At 43.9% G+C, this 16,492-nt stretch overlaps 1 protein-coding gene across 1 annotated transcript in view; it reads left to right on the forward strand.

The window, feature by feature from the left end:
- plcg2 (phospholipase C, gamma 2) overlaps window positions 1-16,492 on the forward strand; it is a 204,209-nt gene that overhangs the window by 165,137 nt on the left and 22,580 nt on the right. Inside the window, exons 22-28 of the mRNA XM_085991754.1 lie at window positions 5,696-5,792; window positions 6,382-6,448; window positions 6,590-6,750; window positions 8,982-9,087; window positions 10,559-10,774; window positions 14,971-15,095; window positions 16,310-16,424. Coding sequence (XP_085847880.1) covers window positions 5,696-5,792; window positions 6,382-6,448; window positions 6,590-6,750; window positions 8,982-9,087; window positions 10,559-10,774; window positions 14,971-15,095; window positions 16,310-16,424 — 887 coding nt within the window. The remainder of the gene's footprint in view (window positions 1-5,695; window positions 5,793-6,381; window positions 6,449-6,589; window positions 6,751-8,981; window positions 9,088-10,558; window positions 10,775-14,970; window positions 15,096-16,309; window positions 16,425-16,492) is intronic.

Below are 16,492 nucleotides of genomic sequence, written 5' to 3' on the forward strand. Positions count from 1 at the left end.
GAGCAGGGCAAGTCATGCTGAGCCCTGCTCCACTTCTGGTGGCATAACAAATAATTCTTATAACTACAACTCTTAAAACTCTTCCTGTTACTGCAGGAAAGGTTCTGAAAGCACTTTATTTCTTTCTGATCGTTACTTTTTCTTCTGTCTTCCATTTGCTGATGGCAAACTGCCTGATGATTGCTTGGCTGTCTGACTGCTTTCTTGCCTATCTGTGCGAGGATGAGCAAGAGATGGCGCTCTATATCTTAAATCTCACTGAGACAACCTTCTTTCCAAACTTGAGCCTCCATGGATTAACTGAGTCATGTGAGTCCTTTGCAGTGTATCAGTCAATTTTGATTGGCATATGCCAGGACTTACTATTAATTTTCATTGTTTTCATAGCACTTCCTGGCCTGTTCCCAGTTTTTAACATTTCATAGCCGCTAGCTATACTCGAGGAACAACATCCTGATTTCATTATATAAAATAAAAAACAGAAAATGCTGGAGATCCTGTTTGTATTTCAGATTTCCAGCATCTGCAGTATTTTCTTTTTGTATCCTGATTTTATTGTTCCCTTAAAAAGCCATTCTACTTATTCACAAACAAATCAGCTTCCAGGCTGACCAAGGGGACAGGTTTATAATCTTAAGTGTCATCGTTAGCTCAGTTGTTGGCACTCTCGCCTCGGAGTCAGAATGTTGTGGGTTTAAGTCCCACTCCAGAGACTTGAGCACAAAATGTCGAAGATGCTATCTTTTGGATGAGACGTTAAACCGAGGATGAAAAAGATCCCTTGACACTATATTTGAAGAAGAGCAGGGGAATTCTCCTGGTGTCCTGGACAATATTTTATCCCTCAACTAACATCACAAACAGAATACTTGGGCATTATCTCGTTGTTTGTGGGACCTTGTGTGCAAATTGGCTGCCACATTCCCTACATTACAACAGTGACTACATTTCAAAAGTACTCTTTTTAATTATTCGTATATGGGATGTAGGCATTGCTGGCAAGGCCAGCATTTATTGCCCATCCCTAATTGCCCTTGAGAAGGTGGTGGTGAGCCGCCTCCTTGAACCGCTGCAGTCCGTGTGGTGAAGGTACTCCCACAGTGCTGTTCGGGAGGGAGTTCCAGGATTTTGACCCAGCGACAATGAAGGATCGGCGATATATTTCTAAGTCCGGATGGTGTGTGACGGAGGGGAACTTGCAGGTGGTGGTGTTCCCATGCGCTTGCTGCCCTTGTCCTTCTAGGTGGAAGAGGTCGCGGGTTTGGAAGGTGCTGCTGAAGAAGCCTTAGCGAGTTGCTGCAGTGCATCTTGTAGATGGTACACACTGCAGCCACGGTACGCCGGTGGTGGAGGGAGTGAATGTTTAAGGTGATGGATGGGGTGCCAATCAAGCGGGGCTGCATTGTCCTGGATGGTGTCGAGCTTCTTGAGTGTTGTTGGAGCTGCACTCGTCCAGGCAAGTGGAGAGTATTCCATCACACTCCTGACTTGTGACCTGTAGATGGTGGAAAGGTTTTGGGGAGTCGGGAGGTGAGACACTTGCCGCAGAATACCTAGCCTCTGACCTGCTCTTGTTGCCACAGTATTTATGTGGCTGGTCCAGTTACGTTTCTGGTCAATGGTGACCCCCAGGATGTTGATGGTTGGGAATTCGGCGATGGTAATACCGTTGAATGTCAAGGAGAGGTGGTTAGACTCTAACTTATTGGAGATAGTCATTGCCTCGCACTTCTGTGACATGAATGTTACCTGCCACTTATCAGCCCAAACCTGAACGTCGTCCGGGTCTTGTTGCATGCGGGCATGGACTGCTTCATTATCTGAGGAGCTGTGAATGGCACTGAACACTGCAGTCATCAGCGAACATCCCCATTTCTGACCTTATGTTGGAGGGAAGGTCATTGATGAAGCAGCTGAAGTTGGTTGGGCCTAGGACACTGCCCTGAGGAACTCCTGCAGCAATGTCCTGGGGTTGTGATGATTTTCCTTCAACCACCACAACCATCTTCCTTTGTGCTAGGTATGACTCCAGCCAGTGGAGAGTTTTCCCCCCAATTCTCATTGACTTCAGTTTTACTAGGGTTCCTTGATGCCACACTTAGTCAAATGGTGCCTTGATGTCAAGGGCAGACACTCTCGTCTCACCTCTGGAATTCAGCTTCTTTGTCCATGTTTAGACCAAGGCTGTAATGAGGTCAGGAGCCGAGTAGTCTTGGTGGAACCCAAACTGGGCAGCTGTGAGCAGGTTATTGGTGAGTAAGTGCCGCTTGATAGCACTGTCGATGACACCTTCCATCACTTTGCTGATGATTGAGAGTAGACTGATGGGGCGGTAATTGGCCAGGTTGGATTTGTCCTGCTTTTTATGGACAGGAGGTACCTGGGCAGTTTTCCACATTGTCAGATAGATGCCAGTGTTGTAGCTGTACTGGAACAGCTTGGCTAGAGGCGTGGCTAGTTCTGGAGCACATGTCTTCAGCACGATAGCCGGGATGTTGTCGAGGCCCATAGCCTTTGCTGTATCCAGTGTGCTGAGCCGTTTCATAATATCATGTGGAGTAAATCAAATTGGCTGAAGACTGGCTTCTGTGATGGTGGGGACCTCAGGAGGAGGCCAATATGGATCATCCACTCAGCACTTCTGGCTGAAGATAGTTGCAAACGCTTCAGCCTTTTCTTTTGCACTCACGTGCTGGGCTGCACCATCATTGAGGATGGGGATATTCACGGAGCCTCCTCTTCCCTTTAGTTGGTTAATGGTCCACCACCATTCACAACTGGATGTGGCAGGACTGCAGAGCTTTGATCTGATCCGTTGATTGTGGGATCGCTTAGCCCTGTCTATAGCATGCTGCTTCCGCTGTTTAGCATGCATGTAGTCCTGTGTTGCAGCTTCCCCAGGTTGGCACCTCATTTTTAGGTATGCCTGGTGCTGCTCCTGTCATGCTCTTCTACACTCCTTATTGAACCAGGGTTGGTCCCCTGGCTTGATGGTAATGGTAGAGTGAGGGATATGCCAGGCCATGAGTTTACAGATTGTGGTGGAATACAATTCTGCTGCTGCTGATAGCCCACAGCGCCTCATGGATGCCCAGTTTTGAGCTGCTAGATCTGTTTGAATCTATCCCACTTAGCATGATAGTAGTGCCACACAATGGTGTCCTCCGTGTGAAGACGGGACTTCGGCTCCACAATAACTGTGCGGTGGTCACTGCTACCAATACTGTCATGGACAGATGCATCTGCGACAGGTAGATTGGTGAGGAAGAGGCCAAGTAGGTTTTATCCTCATGTTGGTTCTCTCTCCACCTGTCGCAGGCCCAGACTGGCAGTTATGTCCTTCAGGACTCGGCCAGCTCAGTCAGTAGTGGTGCTACCGAGCCACTCTTGGTGATGGACATTGAAATCCCCCACCCAGAGTACATTTTGTGCCCTTGCTACTCTCAGTGCTTCTTCCAAGTGGTGTTCAACATGGAGGAGTACTGATTCATCAGCTGAGGGAGGACAGTAGGTGCTAATCAGCAGGAGGTTTCCTTGCCCATGCTTGACCTGAAGCCATGAGACTTCATGGGGTCCGGAGTCAATGTTGCGGACTCCCAGGGCCACTCCTTCCCGACTGTATACCACCCCGATGGGTCTGTCCTGCTGGTGGGACAGGACATACCCAGGGATGGTGATGGAGGAGTTTGGGACATTGGCTGAAAGGTATGATTCTGTGAGTATGACTGTGTCAGGCTGTTGCTTGACTAGTCTGTGGGACAGCTCGCCCAATTCTGGCACAAGTCCCCAGATGTTGGTGAGGAGGAATTTGCAAGGTTGACTGGGCTGGGTGTGCTGTTGCCGTGTCCGTAGCCGATGCCGAGTGGTCTGTTCGGTTTCATTCTTTTTATTGTTTTTCGTAACGGTTTGTTATAACTGAGTGGCTTGTTGGGCCATTTCATAGGGCAGTTAAGTGTCAACCACATTGCTGTGGGTCTGAAGTCACATATAGGCCAGACCAGGTAAGGTCGGCAGATTTCCTTCCCTAAAGGACGTTAGTGAACCAGATGGGTTTTTACGACAATCCGATAGTAATTATTCCAGATTTATTTAATTAACTGAATTTAAATTCCCCAGCTGCCATGGTGGGATTTGAACTCGCGTCTCTGGATCATTAGTCCAGGCCTCTGGATTACTAGCCCAGTGACATTACCACTGGCTTTATAGCACTTTGGGATGTCCAGAGGTCATGAAAGATGCTATATAATTGCAGGCTCGTTCTTTCTTTTAATGATTCCAGACTTTCTCAATTAGACATTTGATGTTTGTTCTTGTGTATAAGTCTCTGACACTTCCTCATAGACTCTGGACTTCAATATTAACGCTTTAGGTTTACCAGAATTCCATAATGTGGTTCAGTGGTCCCCTGTGGTACAACTTCTACGTTACCACGCCGTTGCGTAAGTTTGGAGCACCTTGGAGCTCAGATGATGGCTATTCTCTCTTTTTCTGTTACCCTTTTCAATTCTGTTGGTGTTTGGCCTCAGGCTTCCATCATGGCTTTATGGCAGATGCAGTATAATGTGGATAAATGTGAAGTTATCCACTTCGGTAGGAAAAACAGAAAGGCAGAGTATTATTTAGATGGTGATAGATTGGGAAATGCTGATGTACAAAGGGACCTGGGTGTCCTTATACACCAATCACTGAAAGCAAACATGCAGGTGCAGCAAGCAGTTGGGAAGGCGGATGGTACGTTGGCCTTCATTGCAAGAGGATTTGAGTACAGGAGCAAGGATGTCTTACTGCAGTTCTACAGGGCCTTGGTGAGACCACACCTGGAGTGCTGTGTGCAGTTTTGGTCTCCTTACCTAAGAAAGGATATACTTGCCATTGAGGGAGTGCAGCAAAGGTTCACCAGACTGATTCCTGGGATGGCAGGACTGTCGTATGAGGAGAGATTGGGTCGACTAGGCCTGTATTCACTAGAGCTTAGAAGAATGAGGGGATCTCATTGAAATGTATAAAATTCTGACAGGGCTAGACAGACTAGATGCAGGGAGGATGTTTCCCCTGGCTGGTGGGGTCTGGAATGAGGGGTCACAGTCTCAGGATACGGGGTAGGTCATTTAGGACTGAGATGAGGAGAAATGTCTTCACTGAGAGGGTGGTGAACCTGTGGAATTCTCTACCACAGAAGGCTGTGGAGGCCAAGTCACTGAATATATTTAAGAAGGAGATAGATAAATTTCTAGACACAAAAGGCATCAAGGGGTATGGGGAGAGAGCAGGAATATGGTATTGAGATAGAGGATCAGCCATGATCATATTGAACGGCGGAGCAGGCTCGAAGGGCCGAATGGCCTACTCCTGCTCCTATTCTTCTATGTTTCTAAAAAGTTTTGTTCTGGTTTATGATATTCCCCAAACAACTTGAAATGACTCCTAGGTCTCCACTAATTTCTACATGCTAACTCTTCGCTTTCAGACAGACAAACACTCCTATTAATGGTTAGTCAATCTCAGACTTTAAAGCAGTAGATGAAGCTACAGGCCTGAGCCGTATATGAATTTCAGCTAAGTACCACAGAATAAGAGTCACACACTGAATAATTGCATTCTTCTTCTCTCAGAGCAAACACAATGTTGAAAAACTTATAACAAACTAGGATTATTCATAAGAAATTCAATAACTCTCTGTACATGGTACATTTAGGTGGAAGGGGGATTATGGAGACCAAACACAAAAGTTTTTTCCAGCCAACTATGTGGACGAAATAGCTGCTGAAACCGAAGAAGACTTTAGCAGCCAGGTACGTTTTATTCGCCTAATAATTGTGTTTATATATTTATGGTACTTGCGGTTTGATTAATTTAGCCCCAATAATCTACAGGAAACTTTCTGGTATCCGGCACTGACGGGACCGAGCTGGTGCCGTACCATCAAAACTGCCGTAGAAACCAGCGCTAATGTTAAAACATACGGAGCTTTTGAGCTCCGTGTGAATCAACAAACCCTGTTGCTTAGCAACAGCTTCAAAACAGTTGGCCGCAGCTTAAAAGCGTCTCTGTAGCTAAGCAACAGCTTCAGCTAGACCTTGCAGAGCCTGACTGGAAAAAAAAAAGCAACGAGAAGTAAAAAAACTTATAGGAAACGGCTCCTGAATTTTGCCGGTAGATAGAGCTTTCCGGACATTTAACCTCCGGTTAAACAAAAGTTTCCTGTATTTAAGCATGCCAGTGCTATCCTGGGTTTGGATCTTTCTGATTGTTATATTTCCATTACTGTTCTTTTCACCATCTTGGTAGTACAAGTTGAGTCAGCTTAACCAATAATGGTCTCAAACTGGTTTTAATAGGTTTGGAGATCTGTCCCTTGAGTTTATTTATTATTTTATTCAGATAACAGAAGATAACCCCCTAGGAGTAATATGCAGAGGAATTGTGGAACTTGCCAAGTGTTCTGTTGGTACGTATGACCTGTGCCGTGAGGTGCAATGGTGAAAGCATGCGATCATTTAATTGCCTTTATTTCACTTGTTCTAATAGTTTTGAGTTCCCCCATGCAAGGCTACTGTAAAAGCTGAAATGATGCTTACTTTGAAAACAGTTAAACTGGCAAATGGGAAGGAAGGGATGGCACTCGTGTTTACTATTCAACCTAAAGTACCCCAGGATGCACCGCCCCTGGATATTGCTACTGAATCGTTGGAAGACTTGTTTTCCTGGTACCATGAAGTGATACAATGCTCTCAGAAAATATATGTACAGGTATGTCTCGGGCAAAATATTTCTTTTAAAATAGAATCAAATCAAACCGTAAATAAAGCATTCCCGATCACTGACTATGAGACCTGACTTTAGTCTAATGTGTCGATAACGTTTGGTTCATTCGTTGCATTTGTCCATTTGTGTTCAAATATTGCAGTTCAATAAAACCAGGAATTTCCATACACTGGAGGTAAGAATTCCTCTGCTTGCAATGTGTGAGTATGTTGGTGAATATTTTCCCCTCTCCCTTTTTGTTTTAAAGCATTTACAATTTATCTAGACTACCAACCAAAGTAAATCTTTACAGCTGCCCTGACAATGCTGTGAACAGATAAATTTTCCCTGGAGCATTGGTTCTAGGACAACTTCAGACAGTGGGACATTTTAGATCTACTTACTATGGTTTGACAGGGGCAAGTTGCTCTCCAGGCCCTCACCCAATGATCAGTTTTAACGTGTGAATCTAAATAGTGATTGTGGGCAGGCTGTTCAACATTCTGGAGTATCACAGTCAACCATGATTTGTCCTTGCCTAATACCCCCACACACACACACACTCTCTAGCATTTGCCACTGGGAATGGGAATCCTGACTGCTTTTCCCATTTTCTTAGCCTAAGTGTGTTGAGGCCAATTGATTGCAAGATCATATGATTGTTACAGATCAGGAAGACATTTTGACCCATCCAAAAAGATTCTGATGTCCCCCATTGCAGCATCCAATTGTTTCTGAAATAGTTCCAGGATTTTCACCTCCATTATTCTTTCTGGAAGTCTAGTCCGTACATTGATCACTCTTTTTCAAGAAGAATTCCCTGATATCGGCGCTAAATTTACCTTTTGCTAGTTTGAACCTGTGCACCAGTCCTACTCTTTCAATTTAAGTTAAAATAATATTCTGGATCTACTTTTTCCATACCGCTAATCATCTTGTACCCCTCTATAAAATCACCTCTCATATGCTTCCTTTCCACACTGAAAAGCCCAGTCAATCCTCATAACTCAAAAGCCCTAACATTATGGATTAACCTCGTGGCGTTTCTCTGCACTGCCACCAGTTCTCCCTTGTTTCTCGACGGCCACAACTGAATGCCATAATCGAGGTACAGTCTGACCAGAGCACTATATGGTTTGAGCATGACTTCCTCTGACCTGTACCATATATGCCTCTGCAGGTGAGATTAATAAACTCAGCACAGATCTGGGATCAGTCCAAGGACTTTCCTGATCTGAATGGGCTCAGTACTGCACCACGGAGCCGACTTTCTGAATATGCGCTCCCGATATAGAGCTTTGCCTGCAGGGAGCACACGCCCCATGGTTAGTGCAACTGCGATTTCCCAACATGCGTTCCCAGTGGGTGAGGCTCTGTGCTGGGAGCACACTTGGAAAATTGGCCCTCGCCTGTGCATTTGCCCATTGAGCCATTAACAAGTTTGCCTTTTTCATTTTGATTTCCATGTTAGATTGGCTCAGTCAAATTTCCATGTCGGCTTGACTCCAGCTCTTGACTGCATAAACTGGGTTGAGACTCGAGTAGTAGTGAAGGAGAGCTGTGTTGCAGGTGTAATCCTTTGAATAAGATGCTAAACCAAGGTCTTGTATGATTGTCCAGCTGGATGTTAAAGATTGAAGAGGAGCCAGGAGCTTTTGTCCTGGCCATTGTTCCCTCATTAACCAACACCACCATTAACCGATTAACTTGTTACTATTTGTGGGATCTTGGGTTGTGTGAAAAATGGCCTTTGTGTTTGCCTGCATAGCAACAGTCATTGCACCGTATATGAATCACGGGGAGAAAGTGCTAATTCTAGAGGCTCCTTTTTAAGTGGTTGTTCAAGTTACAGAAATCCTGACTCGAGCAAAATTCCAAAGCAAAGGTTAAATCTCTTGATGATAAACTAATGATGTGAACATCAGCCTCACTGTACTAGAGGGGTAAAAACCACAATATGGAAAACAAAGGAAAGATTCCGTAACTAACCAGAACATAAATTCTACCAACCTCCCATTGCTATTATGATACTTGCTAAAACATTCGAACTTAATCTACGCAGAAGAAATGGGATTAATACTTGTTACACACACTTTGTGGAACAGGGAGAAGTAAAATAATGAACAGATTTGTGGAAGCTGGATTGATTAATGTGTAAAATGTGTTACATATATGATCGTGAGGTATTCATTTTCTTCTGAATGGAACAAAAACTGATTTGAGCTCTGTTTTAACAGGAGGAAAATCGAAATGAGATGGAGAGGAAACAGCAGATTGCCAAAGAGTTATCTGATTTAGTCATATACTGCAGACCAGCAAAGTCGAGAGAATTTTTTCCGAATGGTAATTTTTTTCCACACCGAAAAGTAGCGCTTGGCCAGCACTATTTGGTAGATTTCTGAAACTGATGTCTCATTTTCCCATTTATGCAGAGACAAAACTGTTCATCTCATCAGAATCATTTACCTGATATTTCCCACTATCCTAGTACCAACACAGCAATCATGTTAACATTGGTTAGCTTCTACTGCAAATGTTATAATGATTCTTGTCATTAAATCATTCATGAGTAGGTAGTGAAGTAGCGCTGAGTGTTATTGCAGTAGTTGTCTGTGCCCTGGAGTGGGAATGGATGCATGTTTAAGTCCCACTGTTCAGTTCCTGAAAATAGCTCTCTTGAATAGGGAGATGTTGAGCAAAGGCTTCCTACAGGGAGGGGGAAAAACACAATGGGCGGGTAACACCTAACTGGCTACATAGGGTGTAGGTTGCATGGGAGCAAGATCATGATAATTACTGATTAGAAAAGCCATTCAGCTCACCTGTATTCATCCATCCAGTGAGATCCTAATCCTCCTCTGTCATAGTAGCATCCATTTGTTTCTTAAATGATTCTGAGGATTTTGCCTCCACTGCAATAACTGGAAGTTTATTCCACAAATTGATCACTTTGTGTGTGAAGATTTACCTCCTGATATCAGTCATAAAATTAATTTTTACTTACCCATATTGCTTAGTTCTACTCCCACAGTTTAATTTAAAGTAATATTCCAGGTTAACTTTTTCTATACCCTTAACAATCTTATATACCTCTATCATATCACTTCCTAGATGCCTCCTGTCTAGGCTGGGAAGCCTATGCTTTTCTGGTCCTTCCTCATCACTCCGACTCCTGGAGATCAGCCTCATGGCTCTCCCCTGCACTGCTTCCAGGACTTGAATGTCTCTTATTTTTTGGCGACCAGGACTGGGCACTGTATTCAAGATGTGGACTAACCAGAGTGCCATAAAGATATATCATTACCTCCTCTGACCTATATTCTATTGGTTTGGCTATGTGGTACAGCATCCTATTGGCTTTGTTCATTGTTGCTGTGCACTGGTTGGGCATATTTAGCATCAACTCTGTAAGACTCCTCGGTTTCTATTCAGCCTCATCCTTGGCTATTTCAGCATCATTCATAGAGTTTGCATGTTGTCTATTTTTCTTTTCTATTTAGCACTTTACAATTTTCTGCATTCAATTTCATCTGTCATTGTTCTGCCCTCTTACATATTTTGTCCAACTCATTCCCCGGAACTTACAACTTCAGCGGGGATGTAAAATGCGCGACATCGGTTCGGCCGCCCATTATACACCCCGCTCGATTTTCCGTTCCATTGATGGTGCCCGTTTTACGTCCCTGCCAAAGTGGAAAGTTCTGCCTATCCTGGAACTTGCCGCTTGCCGTTTTAACTGTAGTGGTGTTAAGGAATTACATGGGGAAAGGGGCAAATTTAGCAATTGCTCACAAATACAATCTGCTCTTTTTAGCTAGAGACAACATAGATTACAAAGAAATCAGATCGTTTGCAGAAAACAAGGCAGACACCATCCTCAAACAAAAATCCAAAGAATTTCGAGAATACAACCGCAAGCAACTCTCCAGAATCTACCCCAAAGGTCAACGCATCGATTCTTCCAACTATGACCCATTTTTGCTGTGGCATCACGGATCCCAAATGGCAGCTCTAAATTTTCAAACGCCAGGTACATTATATTTTTCATAATGAATCACTTGAACTCTTGATTTATTTTGATCCAAAAAGTTATGACATTAAAACGAGAAGTGTTAGCAAAGAACCATGGGCGAAGACTTCTGCTGGCTACCCTTTACAGAGAAATTCTAAATGTGTATAAGGAATGAGCTGCAATTTCCTCCATCCGGCTTATTCCAAAATTTATGTTGGTTTCTACGCCGATCTTGCCTAAATTTCCTGAGAATCTCATTAGCATACCCCAGATTGAAAAAATCTGGCGTTAAACAAGCGGCCATCAGCGTAAACAATTTGGGCCCGAGGAAAGTGCAAACATATGCTATCTTCCTTCTTTAATCACACACAATCACAGAATCCCCACAGTGCAGATAGAGGCCATTTCAGCCCATCGAGCCTGCACCGACACATATCCCACCCTATCCCCGTAACCCCACGTATTTAATCCCCTAACACTAAGGGTCAATTTATCATAGCCGAATCAACCTAACCCGCACATCTTTGGACTGTGGGAGGAAACCGGAGCACCCGGAGGAATCCCACGCAGACACAGAGAGAATGTGCAAACTCCACACAGACAGTCACCCGAGGCCGGATTTGAACCCGGGTCCCTGGCGCTGTGAGGCAACAGTGCTAACCACTATGCCACCGTGCCCCCGTCTTTCTATAAAGAAAGAACTTGCATTTATATAGCGCCTTTCACGACCACCAGACGCTTTACAACCAGTGAAGTACTTTTTTGAAGTGCAGTCACTGTTGTAATGATTATTATTGATGTTATGAAAATTAAAGTTTGAAGCCATCAAACCATCATTTATGCACATTAAGCACAGCGGGGGAGAAATTCGGTGGAGCCGCAAACGGGGCGCCAAGCTCGCCTGGGTGCCAGAATTGGCGCAGCGATCGGAGCAGTTGCGACCGCCGGAAATTCAGCTTGAACGCCCCAAGAGGGACACGGGGCGAGGCGCTCCACGTCCCTCTTAGGGTGCTGAAACTGAATATCGCAGCACAACATGCCGCAGCACCACACGGTGCGGCACGGCACGCTGCGGTACTGCAGGCCTTCCTCCCATTCTTAAGGGGGAGGGGCCTGCACCAGCACGATCGGAAATCGCGAGTGCCGGCAAAAGAGCCCGGCACCGAGAAGTGCCGGGCTCTCGGAAAACAGCCGGCACTGCCGTGGGAGGAGATCAGGAGGCCGGGGACGGAGGTGCTGGCAGGTGGCCGTCGAAAAAAAACGGCCACCCCGCACCGCCACCTTAATTTGCGCCACTGCTGCCACAAGTAGGCCCCGTGAACCGGGCACGATTAGCGAACGGCACTACAGAGGCGGGCGCTACCGAATATCGAGATCGGGGCGGTAGCGGGGCGCTGCGCATGCCGATGACGTCATCGGTGGCGGCGCAGCGCAACAGGCTAATGCCGCCATTAGCGCCCCAGCTAAATATCGCGGGAGGCGTGGCCAGTGGCGCTAAAGCCACCGAGTGCCCTCTTTAGGCGCTAACTGGTGGCGCAGCCCACCGAATTTCTAGGCCAGCATGTTTAAGAAAATCCAATCCTAGAAGCTTTTCTCTTTTTAACATGACAGATTCTGTTAGCATAAATAAGCATTCAAAGACATAGAAAATACAGTGCAGGCCTCAATAAAGGAGATTTTTTTAAAACATTCTCTATAACACACCAGGAATAGTGACTTTGGGTCCTACTGCGCCTAAAAGTTTGGGTCAAAAATTTACGCTTATTCAAAACCGGCGTAAATGCAGGAAATGTACATTCTCTGGTCTTTTGAATGGGGTTGTGGCTATGTTAATAAGGTAAGTAGGGTTTTGGAAGACGTAACTTGGTAGCGGTGCAAATAATCCAGGAAATTCATGCGTAATATTCTAGCATAAAACCAGTGTAAATCACTTAGGAGAGAATAGCCTCAGGGAAATAAACATCACAGTGTGGCTCTTAAGCTGTTGTTGCACCCAAAATTGTGAGAAAATGTGGTTACAATTTCGCTGTGAAGAGTGAAAATTTCCCTCCCCTCCCCCCCCCCCCCCCCCCCCCATAATTACTTTTATTTGAATGAAATTAAGAACATAAGAAATAGGAGCAGGGATAGATCATACGGCCCCTCGAGCCTGCTCCGCCATTCAGTAAAATCATGGCTGATCATCTACCTCAATACCTTCCCGCCCGATCACCATATCCCTTGATTCCCTTAGTGTTCAAGAATCTATCGATCTCAGTCTTGAATTTTTTTTTGTATTCATTTATTGGATGTGGGCGTCGCTGGCAAGGCCGGCATTTATTGCCCATCCCTAATTTCCCTTGAGAAGGTGATGGTGAGCCGCCTTCTTGAACCGCTGCAGTCCGTGTGGTGAAGGTACGCTCACAGTGCTGTTGGGTAGGGAGTTCCAGGATTTTGACCCAGCGACGATGAAGGAACGCCGATATATTTCTACGTCAGGATGGTGTGTGACTTGGAGGGGAACTTGGAGGTGGTGGTGTTCCCATGCGCCTGCTGCCCTTGTCCTTCTAGGTGGAAGAGGTTGCGGGTTTGGGAGGTGCTGCCGAAGAAGCCTTGGCGAGTTGCTGCCAGTGCAATTGATTGACTCGGAGTGCATCTCTTTACTGTTCAGTAATATGAATTGTAATGTTTAGCTTCGGATCTGAATTTTTCTGTTATCTTGGGGACGGGGAGAAATTTTAATCTTCTGTTTTAAGACGTTTTACTTGATTAATCAGCTTCATCATGATACCTGCTGCGAATTGAGTAAAGGTTTGAATTTAAAACAAATGAACAGTATATGGAGGGATATGCACTAGAAATTAGAGGGCATCAAGAGTTAGAAATACTTCATAATTCACAGGTAAGATAAGCTATGTATCTTGCCGTTCCACATAGTAATTTCTATGCCACAAAAATTAAGTGTTCTCCAGTGGTATAGCACTTAATTACCACCCCAATGGCTGGTATGAAGATGGTTACGGTCACGGAAGGAGCGTTTAACGCGGCCAGAAATCCTTCCACTACTTCATACTGTTCCCCAAAGGGAACAGTGTGTAGACACGATAAGAAGACGACCAGAAAGTGATATGTCTTTGCACGCAACAACCTCTAGATGGAGCCCCTGCTCTTACATAAAATTATCTAAGCCCTTACATTTGTTACATAGTAATTGTTGGCAAGATATTTACTGTATGACTGTATATCATTTTACAAGAAATATAGGGAGCACCTTACAAACTTGTGGTGCTAGACCCAGGATACACACATTTACTCTTAATTTGAAGTTGCTTAACGTGAATTATCTGTTAATTCAAATTAAAATCATCATGCCAATAAAAGCTCCCATGCGGTTTAGTTAAAATTGCTTCATTTGTACTGCTGGATCATAGAATTATACAGCCCAGAAAGAGGCCATTCAGCCCACTGAGCCTGTGTTGGCTTTTTTAAAGAGCTACCCAATGAGTCCCGCTCCCTTGCTCGTTCCCCATAGTCCTGCAGATCTTTCCTTTGAAGCAAAATACTTTGAATTACAAGAGTAGACTGTATTAGTGTGAGTGAGAATAAGAGAAAGTTTTACTAAGAAATAATATAGATAGCATAATAAATAAATGACAATAGATGCAAGGCAGAAAATCAAACTGAGGGTTCTGAGAGGATATGAACACTGGACTAAGGCGGAAGCAGTTTTCAGCACCTTTGGAAACACAAGATTATAGTTTTAAGAACAATGATCAGGTACTCTATCACAAGTCCTGTTGAGCTTGGGAAATGTCTTGGGACTGTCAGTTATGCCATGCATCTCTTTACTGTTCCGTAATGTGAATTGTAATGATTAGCTTCAGATCTGGATTTTTCTTTTAGTTATCTTGGGGATGGGGAGAAATTTTAATCTTCTGTTTTAAGACGTTTTGCTTGATTAATCAGCTCCATCATGATATTAAATGAAAGTGCAAATTAGGCATGACGTATGGGATTGAAGGAGTGAATTGACTTTTCTCGTTCCATGTTTTGCTTTTACACAGATTTTATATACCTGTGGCTAGGACAAGAGTGTTTAGGATGTTAAGAATCTATGAGCTTCCTGCCCAATATCTGAAAGCGAATCGGGACTGTATGCATCGTTTCAGGGGTTTGGTGTCTTCATTGTACCGAACACTGTGCTTCAACAAACCGTTTCAATTCTTCTGTTACAGATAAATCAATGCAGTTGAATCAATCTATGTTTTCTATGAATGGACGAACCGGTTTTCTGCTGCAGCCTGAATCTCTGAGAAGTGACAATTCGATTCAGCACCGACCGTATTCCGTCAAAATAAAAGTAAGGAAATTGATTCCACATTTGGTAGTATTGTGTCATTCTCTTTTCAGTAATAATATGCAAACATATTCATCATTGAATAAAAGCATCGGGACGGAGAGATGATTTTGGAACTAGGGTGGCTAATCATCCAGTTTTAGGAGTGACTTGGCAGTCATTGAAAAACAGGACAACAAAAGCCTATTTCTTACGGCATTTTTAAAGTCATTCCAGGTAGATTTTAACATTTGTGCATGAAATTATTCTGTAAACTGAATTCTGCTTTTTTTTAACCACATTTATATGTATATACCACAGACATCACACTCCAGATGTCACACTTTGTTGTAAATGCTAAACAATCTTAAAACGGTGGGTGCTTCTGAGCTATAGCTTCAAGCTGATGAGCATGTTTCAATATGCAGAAATCCCTGACCAATCAATAATCACTTTTGAACGCCCTGCGCTTTTGTTTGCTTAACAATTAGACTGTGTGGCCATTGCTCTACCTTACAACAACAACTTGTGTGTGTGTATATATATATATATGTGTGTATGTATGTGTATATATATATATATATATACTGTATAACACTCCAATCCTTAGAAACATTTGTATCATCCAACATACTATGAGCAATGCCATGGAAGATTTGCTAGTACTATACTTCGAACCTTTTTTCCAACCTATTTTAAAGTTCAGGCACACGTTGTTAAGCAAATGGTGGAGTGATTCCAGGTGATATCACAAGGTTTATGAATGGTTCACTTATTCCACAACTAACAGTCTGCAGTGTCAATTCCAACCTCATCGATGCCGCCTTGCTCCAACCACAATTCTCTTGCCCAGGAGAGAGCTCCCCAAGTGCGATCTTGCAGCCATGTGCTGAGTCCCTCTCCTGACTCCAGAGTTATAATGCAACTTTAGCATTGCTGCACATTGGAAGCTGCTTCACAGCCATGCCAAAGCAAATCTTAAGAAGTTACATGATGTTAGTTAAAGTTACAAAATGTGACATGTATTTAAGTGAAACTGTATTACTGCTGAAGATATTCACTGCAGTCAATGTGCCCCCATCACAAGTGATAAAGGTCATGGGTTGGTTGTGTAAGTCATTCTTGGCACTGTACTGTAAAGTAGTTCCGTATCTTCATGGTGAATCCTATTTTAAAATACTGTTGATTAGATATCCGGTTTTCTTATAACATGTTTATTGTTCTCATTATCTTTGCAGCTTCTTGGTGCCCGACATCTACCCAAACCTGGCAGGAGTATAGTTTGCCCTTTTGTCGAAGTAGAACTGTGTAGCCCTGAGAATGAGAACAGGAAATTCAAGACAGTAGTGATAAGTAAGTTAGTGTGAGTGTGAGAAATAACTGATGTAGTGTATTGTGGAAATTATTTCAGTAACTAACAC

This window comes from Somniosus microcephalus, chromosome 6 (assembly GCF_052327205.1).
Source record: "Somniosus microcephalus isolate GS21.2 chromosome 6, FLI_Smic_1.0, whole genome shotgun sequence".
In the NCBI taxonomy this organism is placed as follows: domain Eukaryota; kingdom Metazoa; phylum Chordata; class Chondrichthyes; order Squaliformes; family Somniosidae; genus Somniosus; species Somniosus microcephalus.